The sequence below is a fragment of the Abramis brama genome (genome assembly GCF_963993115.1).
Source record: "Abramis brama genome assembly, chromosome: 12".
NCBI lineage: Eukaryota > Metazoa > Chordata > Actinopteri > Cypriniformes > Leuciscidae > Abramis > Abramis brama.
The window spans coordinates 8,232,307-8,248,635 of NC_139974.1; the positions used below are offsets into that span (position 1 = coordinate 8,232,307).

The 16,329-nt window shown below is 36.1% G+C and overlaps 1 protein-coding gene across 3 annotated transcripts in view; it reads right to left on the reverse strand.

Moving 5' to 3' along the window:
- The window catches only part of khdrbs3 (KH domain containing, RNA binding, signal transduction associated 3), a 141,578-nt gene that overhangs the window by 50,420 nt on the left and 74,829 nt on the right, over window positions 1-16,329 (reverse strand). For all 3 annotated transcript variants that reach the window (XR_014608567.1, XM_084131850.1, XM_084131849.1), the window contains exon 2: window positions 10,093-10,211. Coding sequence is in view for 2 of the 3 variants with exons in the window: in XM_084131850.1 (XP_083987976.1) it covers window positions 10,093-10,211 (119 nt within the window). In the remaining variant the exon portion in view is untranslated. The remainder of the gene's footprint in view (window positions 1-10,092; window positions 10,212-16,329) is intronic.

The window sequence follows — 16,329 nt, forward strand, 5'->3', positions numbered from 1 at the left end:
TAAAAAGATTTTTTTTTTTTCATTCCAATGGGAACACACTTTGATTTGAGATGCACTAATCCTCATACTTTGGGACATAATAATCTCATACTTTGTAGTTCTGGTGTGCAAATTAGGATGGAGCTGATGACTATAATGTCACTGGGGACACTGTAAAGAGGTCATGACCTTTAATTCAAAACCACCACTGGATCTATAATGCTAGCAATATCTTTTGTATATGCCACATATCCATGTAATTTATTAACATTAACCTATAAATGTAACCTACAGTATATCAAATATAACATATTTCTGCTTTATACTCCCATTAAGTGTCAGTAAGTGGGTGTGGGATTTTAAGAGTGCGGTTTGTTCTGCTGATGGCTGTTTGTGTGGATGCTTTCATTAAATGCCTGTTATTTACTGAGGCTTTTGTTTAGCTGCTCTTTAATGGTGTAATCTGATGATATTAAGGCTTGTAAATGACAGCGTGGGCCTTAATCTGGACATTAAACACAACACCGAGCTGCGTGAGGATTTACGGAAAGCTCTAAATCTCCTAAACGCACCCCAACACACACACATTAAAACACACCTCTCCTCAAAACGCACAAATATAGAAATGCTCAAATTGGCATGCCGTGCGTGTTTGCCCCTGAGAATGTGCCATAAATTCCCATAATCGATCGCTGTTTAAATTAATGATCAATTAATCGATTAATCTTTGACCTTAACCTCTTAAATCCTAAACAGGGGCGTTACTAAGTTATCACGTTAAGTAATAACCACTTGCTTAACCAACATAAAATAGGTGTCGTTTTAAAGCGTAGAAGCTTTGGCTTTACAGTGAATATAAGGAATATGACAATTACTTAACAAGTGATTAGAAATTTGCTGACATATGAGGGGCTGTTTACATGACATCGTTTTCAACTAAAACGTTAGTTTACACGCCAACTGCGTTTTGGGTACACGTGTTTCTCACGTGTTCATCGCCTATACGTCTATATTCATCGCCATCTAAGGGTTTTTATTCGTTTTCATGGATCCGTGCGAATGGGGATCGTTTTGACAATAGTGTTGACAATAGTTTGACAAAACTGGGGCTGCATCCGAAATCACAAACTTCCCTATATAGTTCCCTATAACAGTATGTTACAAAAGAAGTATGTCCGAATACACAGTACTCATAAAAGAGTAGGCAAAAAGTACAAGTTTTATTAGCTTCCTTAAAATATTACCGTCTCATGAAAAAAAAAAAAAAAAAAAACCTAAGGGAGGATAATAACTGTTATCTGATATAAATGCACAAAATGTGTGCAGCTTTAGGAAAATGTGTGTAGGCTTATAGGAAAGGCACGGGCAAAATGGGGTAATAGCTCACAGGCAAAATTTTGATATCCCACCATGACATTCATTATGAATTCATTTTAATTGCAGATTACATCAGGTAATGAGGGCAATTTACCGATCGTTCAGCTGATAGTGTCCTGACGCAGATGCTAAATCACATACAATATTCACGCAAAAGCTTTCAAAAGAGATCCACGTGTCACTTATTAAGCTTGGTTTCTGCCTCACTAATAAAGCTCAGTTTGTTTGGCTGAGAAGAAAGCTGCATTCTCTTGTTTCAGACGAAACAGCCGGCACACTTTGGGTCTGACAACAAGACTGACCTCACAGACAAGCAGCCAGAGACATGAAAAGGCAAAAAAAGTTCTGATAACACTTTAATTTAAAGGAATAATTAACCTAAAAATGAAGATAATGTCCTTATTTACTCACCATCATGTCATTCTGAACCCGTATGCTGTTATTTTATCCACAGAATTACAAAAAAAGGATTTCGGAAGAAAACATATGCAGACATTTTATACAAAGTTACATAAAATTAATATTTTCTAAGTCTTCTGAGGTCATAGATTTGTGTGAGAAATAAATCAAGATTTAGCTTGTTTTTCACAGAAAATCTTCCCTTTTTCTGTAGCTCTCAAAACTGGCACATCTCGTCCTGAATCTGAACCGGACTTAAAAGAGATGGGATTGTCAGTAATTAACCTGCTGTTCACAAAAATAGCTACAGACGACTTGGAATATGTGATTAAAAGACTAAATTAAATCTGTTTTTCATACAAAGCGATCCAGTCTCTTCAGAATATTTGAACTAAACTTCTCAATTCAAATGGATTAGATTTACAATCTCTATGAACTTTTTGAAGCGTCAAAGTGTCAGTTGCGTAGCTGTCAACGGAGGGACAGAAATCTCTCAGTTTTCATCAAAAAGATCTTCATTTGTGTTCTGAAGATGAACGAAAGTCTTAGGCCTATGGGGTTGGAACAATATGATGGGGAGTAATTAATGACAGAATTAAAATTTTTAAGTGAACTATCCATTTTAGCATCCCAACCAGACTTGCATTGCAGCTCAACCAATAGCGTGAGTTTGGGGCAGGACTATTTGTTTGACTCACCAATGGCAGACAGTTTGAGAAAACAATGACAAATCCATGACTGGTGGCACAGAAAAGACATGCTTCACCTATAACAAACACTTAAAATGCATATTTCTTGCTCTCTAATATAAGATTCTTCTTTAATCCCAATAACCAGCTCCCCTGACCTCACGAGATGAAATTAGCCAAGAAAGTGTCCCAGTCTTGTAAACATGTGCAGCATAAATGAGGCTAGAGGTGACGTCTGGAGGAAAACTGTTCCAATCAGATTCATCACACTCACCCTTCAAGCGCTCTCTTTTTCTCTACATCCACCTGTCAGACTGGACAAATTGAATTTGTCTTCCTCCAGTAGCTCTCTGAAGCTCTAAACAGCGCATTAGTGTCTGCAGTCATCAGAGCTGTCAAAGGCAATCTGTTTAGTGTGATGCGGGCGACGTGAATAGCCGCGCCATATGACATTACACTGGCGCTCTCCCTGCGTCACTGATAATTGCTTTATTTGAAGAGGCCGATCATTACTGCTGTAACGCTGAGGGCTCACGTACCCTGACATTCCTTTTAGCTCTGAGATGAAGTTTCGTTTACAGGACCTGACATCCAGATATTTTTCTTCCCAACAGTCGTCCAATAATGCACCGCTATGACAAAGCTGAAGTCCACAGTAACTGTTCAACATTGAATGGTAGAGCTCAGGTTTGAGTTTGGCCCATGGCCCAATTCATGTACTATGGTTTTTATATGGTAGCCTACACCAAGTTACTTTCAAGAATACCATAGTTTTAAATGTCTGAAAACCATGGTGGTACAGTACAATGGTACTTTTTTGATAAATGTACTAAATTATTATTAATATGTATGGTACTTCCATGGTATTTTGGACATATACTATGGTAATAGCATATAAAAACCATGGTACGTGAATTTCAGTACCACAGTGTATCTAAAATTACTACATATTAACATATGATACCATGGTATTACCGCCACTGTACTTTTTGAAAAGGTAATCATATTCACATTCAGTACATGGTATTAATATGGTACTCCAAGGTACTTCCAGGAATACCATGGCACATGTCTAAACACCACGGTAAGTGTACTGAAAGATTACACTTACAAAAAGTATGGTACAACCATGTTTTTTGGACATTGTACCATGGTATTTTGGGAGGGTACCATAGTAATTTGGACATATGCCATGGTAGTAGCATATAAAAACCATGGTACAGTAAATGAATTTCGGAAATACCCTGAAATGAGGTATTTTGGACATCTACCACTATACTAAACTATGGCACATAGTATTAGGCCTGTCGCGATAGTCAATAAATCAATTAATCGCATGATAAAAAAAAATGAGCTCGATAATTTTTCCGGCCGCGATAATTCCATTTGCATGCTTGTTTGTTTTCCTCGTCTCTCTCTCTCTACCTGTCAGTTGCATGGTCTTTGTGTGGGGAGGCGGCGCCCCGGCGCTTGTCAGTCACATGGTCTTTGTATGGGAAAGCGGGACTGCTTGCGGCGACTGCCGGGAGAGAGAGAAGACGCTAGTTGTGAGTTGGAGGGAGAGCCCGATCTCATGAAAATGCGTATCTATACCACGAATGTTATTTCTCGTGCCATTTATACGCCAAAAATAGTTTTTGCGTGTATATGATACGCACTTTATGGCGTGTAATACGCATGCACTCCTCACCCCTAATCCTAACCAAGTATTTTCAGTGCGTAGCATAGGCCTATACACGCTATAAAGTGCGTTTCCGTCTTCCCAACAGTAAATTACACAATCACTCGGGCGTTTAGTCGACAAAGTAACAGAGGACAGTGCAAAATAGTGTGATATGGCCTGTTGAGGCTTTTTTTATTTGTTTACAAAAGGTCCTAACTGGCAGTTTTGCCTCTTATGGAATGTATCACTATTTATGTCTGAGCCTAATATTTAATATTTTTTTGAAGTGCAACTTTGTTTACATCCATTTTATTTATTGTTTTTGGTATTTATTCAAGTGAATTTTTTGTTAACAGACAATGAGAGTCCATTGCTTTTATTGTTTTTGGTTATTTTGTTAATTTTGTGGATATTTAAAATGTTTTCCGTTTTCAATGTTTAATATTCTTTAGAAATAAAAGTTTATAGATCTTTGAAAAGGTGTACCTGCATTATTATGCCATTATAATTATATTAGATGAAAATGGTCTCAGAACGACAATATTATCGTTTATCGCAATAATTTCTTGGACAATTTATCGTCCAGCAAATTTTGTTATCGTGACAGGCCTACATAGTATATTTCAAAGCACCACAGTTTTACCATCTGATACCATGGTAAGTAATATGTTACTACCACAGTACTTTTTTAAGGTTAATCATATTAAAATACCATGGTATTTATATGGTACCCTAAGGAACTTTAAAGAATAACATGGTCTTTACCATGGTACATGTCTAAAAACCATTTGGTAATACTATGGTACTTTTGGGTAAATGTGCTGAATTATTACACTTAAAAGAGTATGGTACAACCATATTTTGGACATGTACCATGGTAGTACCATGTATATAGTATAATACCACGGTATTACCATCTGATACCATGTTTTTTTTATGGGTAATCATATTCACATACCACGGTATTTATGAGGTACTCTTAAGATATTTGAATAACATGATATTACCATGGCGCATGTAAATGTTTTTGTTAGCATGAAATGCAAACCGGCCTCATCCATGTGAGCACCACAGCTCCAACGTGCTGACATAAAGATACCAAGACACTAGAAGATACTAGAAGTAAAGATACCAATGAATCACTCACGATCTAAAGCAGCAAACCGCTTCTGTGCACATGATGGACAGTGGGAAGAGTTTGTTTGAGTTTGGCAGGCACTCTACCATAGACTGTGATTAAAGTAATCGGCTGATCATCCAGTGAAAGCGAGAGGCTCTGGAACAGAAGACAATTATATTCACGACACTGCAGCGTGGAAACGCATCATACAACTAGATCATTCGACTCACTGCACTGTGACAAATTTCATACTGAATAGATAATAATCTCATTATAAGGTCCAGCTATAACGGCACTACAGAGCCAACATGCTCCATGATCCACAAACATCTCTGGGCGACTGGGGGCTCCTGTGGGTGGAGGAGTCACAAGAAAAGCTGGAGTTGTGTTTAATAACACAAGCTGACATTTGTGTTTGATTAACATTTAGACAGTGTAGAGGTCTGGATGGGAACTCAATTGAAGCACAATGCTGCGGTAAACAAAACCCTGTGTCCTGACAAAACCCATGAGACCAAAAAAGTCAATTTTTTTGTATAAAAATAAAAATAAAAAATAATGAAAAAATAAATTCAAGACAGTTGTGTGTGTGTGCGTGGTTTTGTGTTCATGTTTTCATGTCTTTTATTTTGTAGTTTGGTTCCTGTTTCTTGTCATGTATTGCTCTTGCCATGTGCTCTCCCTTTTATGTGTCATGTTCTTACCGCTGTCTTTGAGTCTCACATAACCAAGTCAATTTCACGTTTTTGTTCATGTTATGTTTCAAATCATGTTTGTTTCAAGTTTTTCTTTTGGTTCACGTTTGGATTTAAATAAACTGCACTTGGGATCTTCAACTTGCCTTTAGCGGACTTTATTACAGTGCGTGTGTGTGTGTGTGTGTGTGTGTGTGTGTGTGAGAGAGAGATGTGTTACCCTTCACAGCACACTCCCTCTGGGATCCCAGAGCCCATTTACAAACCCTCTTCAAAAAATAGCTCACACACATTATCACTCTCTGAATGTGTGCGCACACACATGGCTGCTCGAATACCATGTGTTTAAATATGTGCACAAATGTATGTAGCTGCCAAAAGTCCCTCTGCTCTCATGTAAGAAGCATGAGTTGTTCATCTGTCCAGGGTCCATTTGTCATGAAAAGAGGCCAATTCATCATTTTGTCATGCCAATTCACTTGTTGAAGTAGGTTTTGATTGCTTGCATTTAAAACCACCTACATATACTAGTCCAGTCCAATCATTCTAAAATGCTTCTTTCTTTTTTTTGCAAGGATGCATTAAGTTGATCAAAAGTGACAGTAAAGAAGACATTTATAATGTTACAGAAGATTTCTATTTCAAGTAAATGCTGTTCTTTTGAACTTTCTATTCATCAAAAGGAATTAAAAAAAAATGTATTACGGTTTCCACAAAAATACTAAGTAGCACAACTGTTTTCAACATTAATAATAATCAGAAATGTTTCTTGAGCAGCAAATCAGCATATTAGAATGACTGCTGAAGGATCATGTGACACTGAAGACTGGTGTAACTATGCTGAAAAGCTTTGATCACAGGAATAAATTACATTGTTATATATATATATATATATATATATATATATATATATATATATATATATATATATATATATATATGAGCACATATGATCCCACTCTACAGAGTGTTAAAATAACACAAAGTTAATGAGATAATTAAGTGATTACATTTATGCATTTGGCAGACGCTTTTATCCAAAGCGACTTACATTGCATTTCAAGGTCCACATTTACATTCTTATCAGTTCTTGCTTTCCCCAGGAATCAAACCCATGACCTTGGCGTTCTACTGTTTGAGCTACAGGAAAGCTTGACTAATTGAGTGATGATTGAGCATTAGTGATGAACGCCTGCTGTTAACAAGCAGAATCACTGAAGGAAAGAGAAACACAAGAACTACAACTGACTTTTAGTCATAGCCTTAAATTAAATCAGCTTAAGATAAAAAGAAGACATTAAATCTCTGAAGATCTCAGCAGAGGAGGATTAAACAACTCCACAAACAGCATTACCAGCTTCACTTATTACTAACCAGATTGAAAAAGATGAGGATAAAGTTGGACGAGAGGAGATGGCTGGATGACAGGATTTTGTTTGAATAAGAAATGAATGTATGAAATCCAAAAAAAAAAAATTATATACACTACCAGTCAAAAGTTTTGGATTGATACATTTTTTATGTTTTTAAAAGAAGTCTTTGCTCACCAAGGCTGCATTTATTTGATAAAAAAAAAAAAAAACAGTAATATTGTGAAATATTATTACAATGTAAAACAGCTGTTTCTATGCGAATTTATAGTAAGCTGTAATTTATTTCTGTGATCAAAGCTGAATTCTCAGCATCATTACTCCAGTCTTCAGTGTCACAATCCTTATTAGCGATCCAAAACTTTTGATTGGTAGTGTGTTTATATCTCTCTTTCTTCCCTAAAACGCCTCCTCAAACACTCACATAAACACGCTGTTCTAATTATCATGTCTAAAACCCTGTCCTAAAAGAGACAGTCAGACATCTACACCTGCTGCTTCAATTTCTCTAGTTCTCTCTATTCTCCTTCTGCGTGTCACCTTTTCACCCTTTCAAGATGGAACGGTATGAATTAAAAATCAGGCAAACAAAGAAGCCCATTAAATTATGTTTGGAGAACTACGAAAGCACATACTAAATGACGTACAGAAAGGATTGGTCCTTGTGTGCGAGTCTTTTGGGAATACAGCGGGAATATATGCACACATCACATGAACACACACACGCTGAGTAGTGTGATAATGTGATAGTCAGCCGTCAAGGTCAAGCTCACCTCTATGTCTGCGAAGGAGGAAAAAAATCATCAAATAACACACTCAACAGCAACAACATGGAAATTAGGACCATTTGCTGGAATCGCCCCATGCATGCTTCATTATCAAACTCATGTTCATATTAACAAGTGCTTTTCATTCTTTGAAATGACTGTGGTCTGTATATCTAGTGAAGTGTTTCCATGCCGTGTGATAGATAACATGTTAAACAAATTAATGGTTATCAGCTGCAAAAAACGCATCCCGAACTTCAGGAATTTCTGCCACTGAATTTAAATGCAACATCTAATTATTCTACACCATAACACTGCATATAGTAATAACATTATTTTATAAAGTGCCTTTACAGTACAGAAAAACATCAACATCAACAATAACCATAAATAAAAGAAAGCATCCATAATACCAAAGTCACCAAAGTCAATTAAAAGCCATCCTGAATATGCAATATTTCTGAGATGAAAGTAGGATGTCTTAACAACACTATACGTAGGGTTCGAACATTAAACATGAGCCAAAATGACTCCAAAATTCTTCAACTTATCAATAGACAAAGAGATGGGGCAATGGATAGACAAAGAAAATTGTCAATGGATATTTATAAAATATTATGATAAATCAATAATTTAGCCAGCACTGCAAAAATATCAATTGCGAAATTCAGCAAGTCAAGTGAGCACAGGACCTGTTGTCAAATTGAACAACAAATCAGCTACAGAAATTCATTGGGTTACGGACTGGAATTTTGTCAGAAAACTTCCATATTGGTGCTATGAGTAAATGAAGCAACAATGTTAATGTTTTGAGTACATATAATATTAGATAGTTACATAATAGCTATAATATACATAATGCCTATAATATTATAGGCATAAAACGCATTAGCATTCTGATTCAATGACTTGTCGATGACCCTGTATACTTCACTCTTCCTCTACTTCTTCTGAATCAGTTTCTGGTTCATCAGCACAGACACATTTAATTGATCAAAAGGGACAGTAAAGACATTTATAATGTTTCAAAAAATTTCTATCTCAAATAAATGTTGTTCTGTTGAACTTTCTTTTCATCAAAAAAATACAAAAACAATCTATTTCCCTATTTCTAGTCACACAAAAATAATGTATTACATAAATATTAAGCAGCACAACTGTTTTCAACATTGATAATAATCAGAAATATTTCTTGAGCAGCAAATCAGCATATTAGAATGATTTCTGAAGGATCATGTGACACTGAAGACTGGAGTAATGATGCTGAAAATTCTGCTTTGCGTCACAGGAATAAATTACATTTTAAAATATATTCAAATAGAAAACAGTTATTTTAAATTGTAATACTTTTTCACAATATTACTGTTTTTACGGTATTTTTGATCACATAAATGCAGCCTTGGTGAGCAGAAGAGACTTCTTTCAAAATTCTTACCCACCACAAACTTTTGAACTTTAGTGTAAGTGACCAGTTGAGTGTGACCTCTTATATGATACGACACAATATTTCTTTCTGCCTTTTGATGGCGTTGTTCAACCAAGAGTAAAGTGGACAGGTTAAATGTCACGTGACTTACATAAAACAACACCTAGATAAGGTGTATAGATACCCCAGGTAGGAAAGTGAATGCCACCCTCTGTATGTTTTGTATTTGTTAGTTAGAGTAATTAAGTTAGGGCGTTTGACTTAGAGTTAGAGGTTTAATTACAAGTTAGAATGAGTTTTGTTTTGTTCCTTTCATTTCTTTGGCTTCACTAATTGCGTCCCCTTTTTCTCTTGGGTTATTTATTTATATGATATCTTTTTGATCTGTAAATATTTTGCTTATTTTTCCTTGCTTATATTCACCATTATTATTATTACTATTATCCATCTTTTTGTATAATTATTTCACTTATGTATAATAAATTATCTTTCTTTCGCATTACTTCGTTACGTGTTGTCTCTTGCCACCCCAGTCACACCAAATTTTATCATGACCTCAATGTCACCTCTTCTGACCTTAGATCATAAGAGTTTGTAACATACTCACTTTGGGAAACTGTTTTACAGGGATCAAAATCTTCTGTCCCAGTTTCATGTTCTTGTTGATGACCACATCAATGAACTTCTCATCCTCTTTGTCTTCATCTTTCTGAATCTTTTCAATTTCTGTTGAGAGAGAAAGACAGGGAGAGTTAGTCAAATCGTTATCTAGGTAAAATGAATATTTATCAGAGGGAATCTCAGGTTCAGATAAGCCCAGAAAACAGTCCTGCCATTTGCCCGATGTCATTTGTACCAAGCGTATTTTGACTGATCAGTGGACTGTGAAATAGCTTCCATTGGCCATGCTGTAATTCGATTGGATGTGCTTATAATCATATCTGATAGACGTTTCTCTGTGATTGGAGGATATTTCTGTCTTTGTGGCAAGTGACGTCGGATTAGACATTAAAGTGTGTAAATGAGCTCTTCGAGGTCGCACAGAAGTCTTTGTTGTTGTGGGACACAGTGGGGTGCTGAGATATTAGTCACATTAATGAGTTATTGTATGTGTGGGTCGTAGTATCACTGTGGGTTCTCATAATACGTAGCATTGAGACAGATTTGGTTCATTGAGGTACTTAGCAAAAAACAATATGGAAAATGTTGTTAGACGGCGACAGGCAGATAGGAAAATCAAAACGTCCATCAAACATAAAACATAAAACTTTAAATTAAAGTTCACATGATCTGGACAGTACAATGCAAATTAAACAGCAAATTAAATTGCTCAATCAACAGCAAGATTTATCTTGTGCAAACAAACAATTTTGCTCATCCTATTTTTAACCATGATTTCTCATTGAATTTGACAGTACAGTTTTAGGGCCCTATCTTACACCCGGCGGAATGCAGCACCAAGCACGAAGCAAGTGTTTAGTCCGACGCAGTTATCATTTTTTACGTCCTGCGCCACGTTGTTTAAATAGCAAATGCATTTGCGGCCATTTGTGCGCCCATGGGCATGCTAGTCTGAAAACGAGGTGTGTTCTGGTGCATTGTTGGCACGTTGCTATTTTGAGGCAACAGAAATATATTTTTTTTTATGTGGCGGGTCCACAACGCGCGTACACTCTGCTTATTAAACACACAGGGACGCACAGCAGCACACAAACATGGAAAATATTTAAAATAAAAGGATTACAATGTAAAAGATTATTATTGTGTACATAAACATGATCTGTCCCGTAGATGATCTGCTTGCGCACTTTTACCTCGCGCACGAGCAGTTCCGTTTGCGCTCTGGAGACGCGTTCGGTTTTTCCACTATCAGATTCCATCATGTAAATAGCGAATCTACCATGGCGCGAGTGCATCTGGCATTTAAAAGGGAATGGGAGATGAGACTCTGATTGGTTTAACGCACATAAATCCCAAAACACAGCCATTACTCATTATGAGAATAGGGACAACCCTTTTAGACCATGCACCGGGCGCGCCGACCATTTTTCCCGTCGTTAAACTAGCAAAAGTGGATTCGGACACACCCTAAGTGAACTTCCGCCGTGCGCTTTAGACCATGCGCTTAGATCGTTAAAATAGGGCCCTTAATGTCTAAGTGAAAATACTCTACGGCTGACCTTATTTATGGATCAGAACATATTGATTTCAGATAGAATTGTGTGGTCACAAATATTTATCAAAAAAGTAAAGGGCTGTGAAAAAATATTTAAGCAAATCGCAAGAAGGTCCTCTCAAGTTGGCACAATACAACTTAATTCTCATCCCATTGCAATATACCAGTTTTTCTATATCAAAAGCTTGGCTTGTGAATGTTAATACGTTTCTGTAACAATTACTAATTAATAATGAGATAAGTCATCAAAAGAATGCAACAGTACCCATCCACTGTATCATCAGCCTTGGTTCTGGAAGTTTTTTTCATTTTCCCCATAGGCGAAGTCTTGATTTAAGATTTATAAGCCATGAACCAAACCAACGGGTGAATTGTTATGTTACAAACTTTGATTTGAAGCAAAAAAGTATTTGAAAACTGTACAAAAAGGTACAAGACTGTGTACTTAATTTAAGAATAAGGGAAAGAACCATGAAGCATTGTGAATTACATAATCAAATTAAACAGTGGAGAATTTCAAAACTATTGATTTAAAGAAAATGTAGTCTAAACCAAAAAGTAATACCCGTAGGCATGACATAGAAGACTTGTGGTTGTTCTTTTTTGAGGCTTAGGCCATATTTACTAAAAAGGGCAAATTAGCGTGCGAGCGCAATTCCAAAAAACTTGGATGGGAGTAGGGGTGTGCCATATCATACCGTCCACGATAATACCGGTATAAATTTTTACATGATAAAAAAGTGTCATATCGCGATATCACTGATATAGCGACGCAATGAAGTATGGCGCATTTACGTTCCTTAGCGCACAACAACACCACCTGTCTGAGCGCGAGAGCAGCAAGTCAGTCTTATAATGCGGGAAATTCCCCCGCAAACATTGATTCACTTTAGCATGTACATTGTATGAGTATCCTAAATGAATCCACATAGATTATAAAACCAAATCAATAATTTTAAAACTTTCTCCACGACGCAATTGACCAACCGTGTGAGTGTTCAGCGGTGCCGCGTCTTCTCTCTCGCTCTCAAAATGGGTTGCACAAGTCAATCGTCGATACCACACTCTTGTGTTTAGCAGTCAGGACATGACGGAATTGTCTTTTGTCACTTGCATCGTAACTAAAGTTTATCATTTTCACTTCTTTTTAAGTCTTATCAGTTTAAACATTTGCGATTTTAAACTATTCAGTACTCTCGCGCGCTCTCCGAGAGATGTTTACTCTGCGTGCATACGTACAGTAAAGCCGTCTCACAAACAGCTCGCGAGTAACAAAAGTTCTTTTTCGCGGGTTATATCGCTTTAACGGGGAAAAAACACGCAAAATTGTGTAAAAATTCCGGTCATGGTTAGTATATTCGTAAACAGTCGGTTATGTCTGAAATAAGCATAAAACGCGCGTGACAGTGTGACAGACAGTATAATGAAAACAGTAATGGATCCGGGCACTAGCTCTAAAAGTGACAGCAGCCATATGTGTCTGTCATTAATGTTGTCGTCAAAACAACAAAAGATAGCTTTAATTGTAAGGAATCAGAATTAATAGCCTATGTATTTAATTTAGTCCGGACTCAGGACTATCAGTGTTATTTTACATTTGATTCAGTTTCTGTAGTATTTCTGAATACTAGTGTTAGACCTACCCAAAAACTTTTCTCTTTATTTGTATTTTTATTATTTTGTATATATTTTTTGCTACTTTTTTCAATTTAATTCAAAGATTGAAATCAAGCTTCCTTGTGTTGTGTAAACTCTTAAAAACAAAATTACCCAATTGTAAAAACGCAATGAGTGAGCAAACATTTAGGTGAGATAAATGTAATAAAAAAATTGTCTAAATTTGTTTTCTATATTGTCATAAATATCATTATCGCAAATATTCTTGAAATATCGTGATATAATTTTGAGGCTATATCGCTCACCCCTAGATGGGAGTGGAAAGTTCTGCAAGTGATCTACTGATGACACACAAATTAAAGAACACAGACGCAGCCGGATCATCATAATGACCAACGCAATCTACCAAGAGCAGCGCAAATTAGCGTCTGGTTTAACATGCTTTTTTTGGTGGTAAATAATGCCGCAAATACCAGTAAATTGCCTAGCGCAAACCATAGTAAATCACTTTGTATGATTCATTTAAATACTCCCCTCCCATAAATTTAGCATAAATGCATATGCAATAAGGTCAGCTTGAAAAATGTCTGTCCACACCTTTTCAGCGCTAATTTTTCACTGTGTGTCTTTAGTAAATCCTGACAGTATTTTTTTTTTTAACACCAAAAGAGGGTTTGCACTGGCGCAAGCTGTTAGTAAATCTGGCCCTTAGTTCGTATAGTAGTTTTAAGTCAAGTCTCACAGGAGGCACGCCAAGTAACATAGTGCCACACGTTGGGCGCCATGTTACCAGATGAGTATTTTATGGTTTAGGCTAGATTTGACTATTCCTAACCCTACCTGAATCATTTTTTGGTTTAGATAAAAGGGTATAAAATAAAAAAGGCACACCAAGTAACAATATAGGGAGTCTATTATGTCATTAATGACTCACTGAATTGAGTCAAAATCAGTTCCAGTTACGGTTCCTAACTTCCTAAACTTATCCAGTAAACCCTAACCATTAACTCTTAATGATGTTTAGAGCACTTTAAAACCGTTTAAATTATGAAAAGCACTTTTAATGTTCTTTTCTACAATCTGTCATCTTGTGACGGTTATTGCGCTTTAATATTCAACACTCTTTTCCATTATTTGTGCTTTGGTGTGGATAGTTTATGCAAAATTAAGACATCCTCCAATCCCTCGACTAATCTGCCATTTCTATCATTTCTATTCAAACTGTTACGGAGAGTCATCAAAAATAAAGCCGCCAACTATTCATTTTAGACCATGAATCTGAGGCCCATATGTGGCCATTATTACAAACTAAACTTTACAGCGATAATATACTTTAGTAAGTCATGACATTACAATTACTTAAAATTTAAATGACATGACTTAAATCAGATAAGACTTAATAAGCTCACCCACTATGACCATGAACCATTTTGTTTTAATGTATTTCTTTAAATATGCATGAATGATATTAATCTATATCTTTTCAAGATTACTCTTTTCATATTTATGAGTAAACTTTCATAAATATGAATCAGTGAATATTCATGCTAGCATTGCATAGCATTATCCTTTACAATTTGGTTTCTAGGAGACTTTGATGTCAATCAAACAACTGCAAAGCTAACAGTTAGCTGCTAAATTGTAACATTTTCTCTTTAAGTTAGGACAGAACAACAACTTGATGCTGGAAATTTGACGTCGCCTAGTTAGAGTATGTTGTCATGTCTCATCTGGATCTGTGCTTCATACTTTTTCATAAAACATCAAATTAGTTTATATGTATAGCTACGCCAAGAGCTGGTAAAAGAACAAATGCTGCCTTCTTCACTCGGCTTCCGAGGTCCACAGAGACAAAGGATTCAGTGAGCTGTGGTTCATCTCATTGTTTCATGTCATTATTCCTGTAGTCGAGGGGCACAAAACACACCCGAGAGAATACTTGAAAAATATAAATTTCCCTCCTTAAATAACCAGCAGCCTTTACAGCAGAATCATCTCCATTCAGAAGATTGTGACCTACCAACAAATCTAAGCTCTGGAACAATAACATGGGATAATAGATCATAACATGCACTTTATATTAGTATATTGGAAAATGATTGAACTCATGCATATATATAAATAAAAAAGTTTAGTGCATTTTGCACCTGTTTATTAAACTAGATTGCGGGTGGTTGGTGAATAAGATTCTGGGGTTTGCGCTGAAATACGAAGTTATGAAGTGGCACAGCTGTTTATTGTTTTGAGAAGATGGGGTCTCACCTTTTGTCTTTAGCATGTTAGGATAATCTAATTTCCGTCCAAAGCTTCCAGTCATTTGAAATGCAGCTCAGGTGGGGCAAAATGAATAGTACAAAGAAAAGACATTTGGGCATTTCAATTTAAAATTCATATGATGGTATGTTTTGTGGGATTATGGCAGACTCCCTCTTAAGACTCCAACAGAGTAGAGCCACAAAACGCTCCATTAACTCCTTAAATTACACTTCCTGCTAACAAAAAGGGGCAGAAAGAGGAGATTGGCAAAAACATCTCAAAGAGAAGCTCTTGGAGATTTGAAAATGCTCAGGAATCCATGATTCTAAGCAAGATAAATTAAGAATTGATTTTTCATATACAAATTAATATAATTAAGACAATAAATGATTATACTCTTCTAAAGGTAGCATGTGTTACATGTAAATTACAAAAATGTAATAAAAAAATAAATAAAATTTGCATGTGGAAAATAATTTGCTGTCCTATCGCTTATTGAAACTAACACTGCTTTTAAAAAAAAGGTCTGTGCACAGGTCCAAAAACAACCTCACTGGTTACTGAGAAAAAAAGCTTGAACAAACAATAACAAAAAAACAACAACATAAGAAGAAAAAACAACAAAAGCATTTTCAGAGGTTTGGAATACAAAGCTATACTTCTCATGACGAAAGATGTGTCAAACATCCAAACTAATACTTGTCATACTTGACAGAACAGCTGACAAATGTTGAACATTACACGCTCAAGTATAAACATTTCTCCACCCTTCTCTTTTCTCTGTGTTTTCTTTTC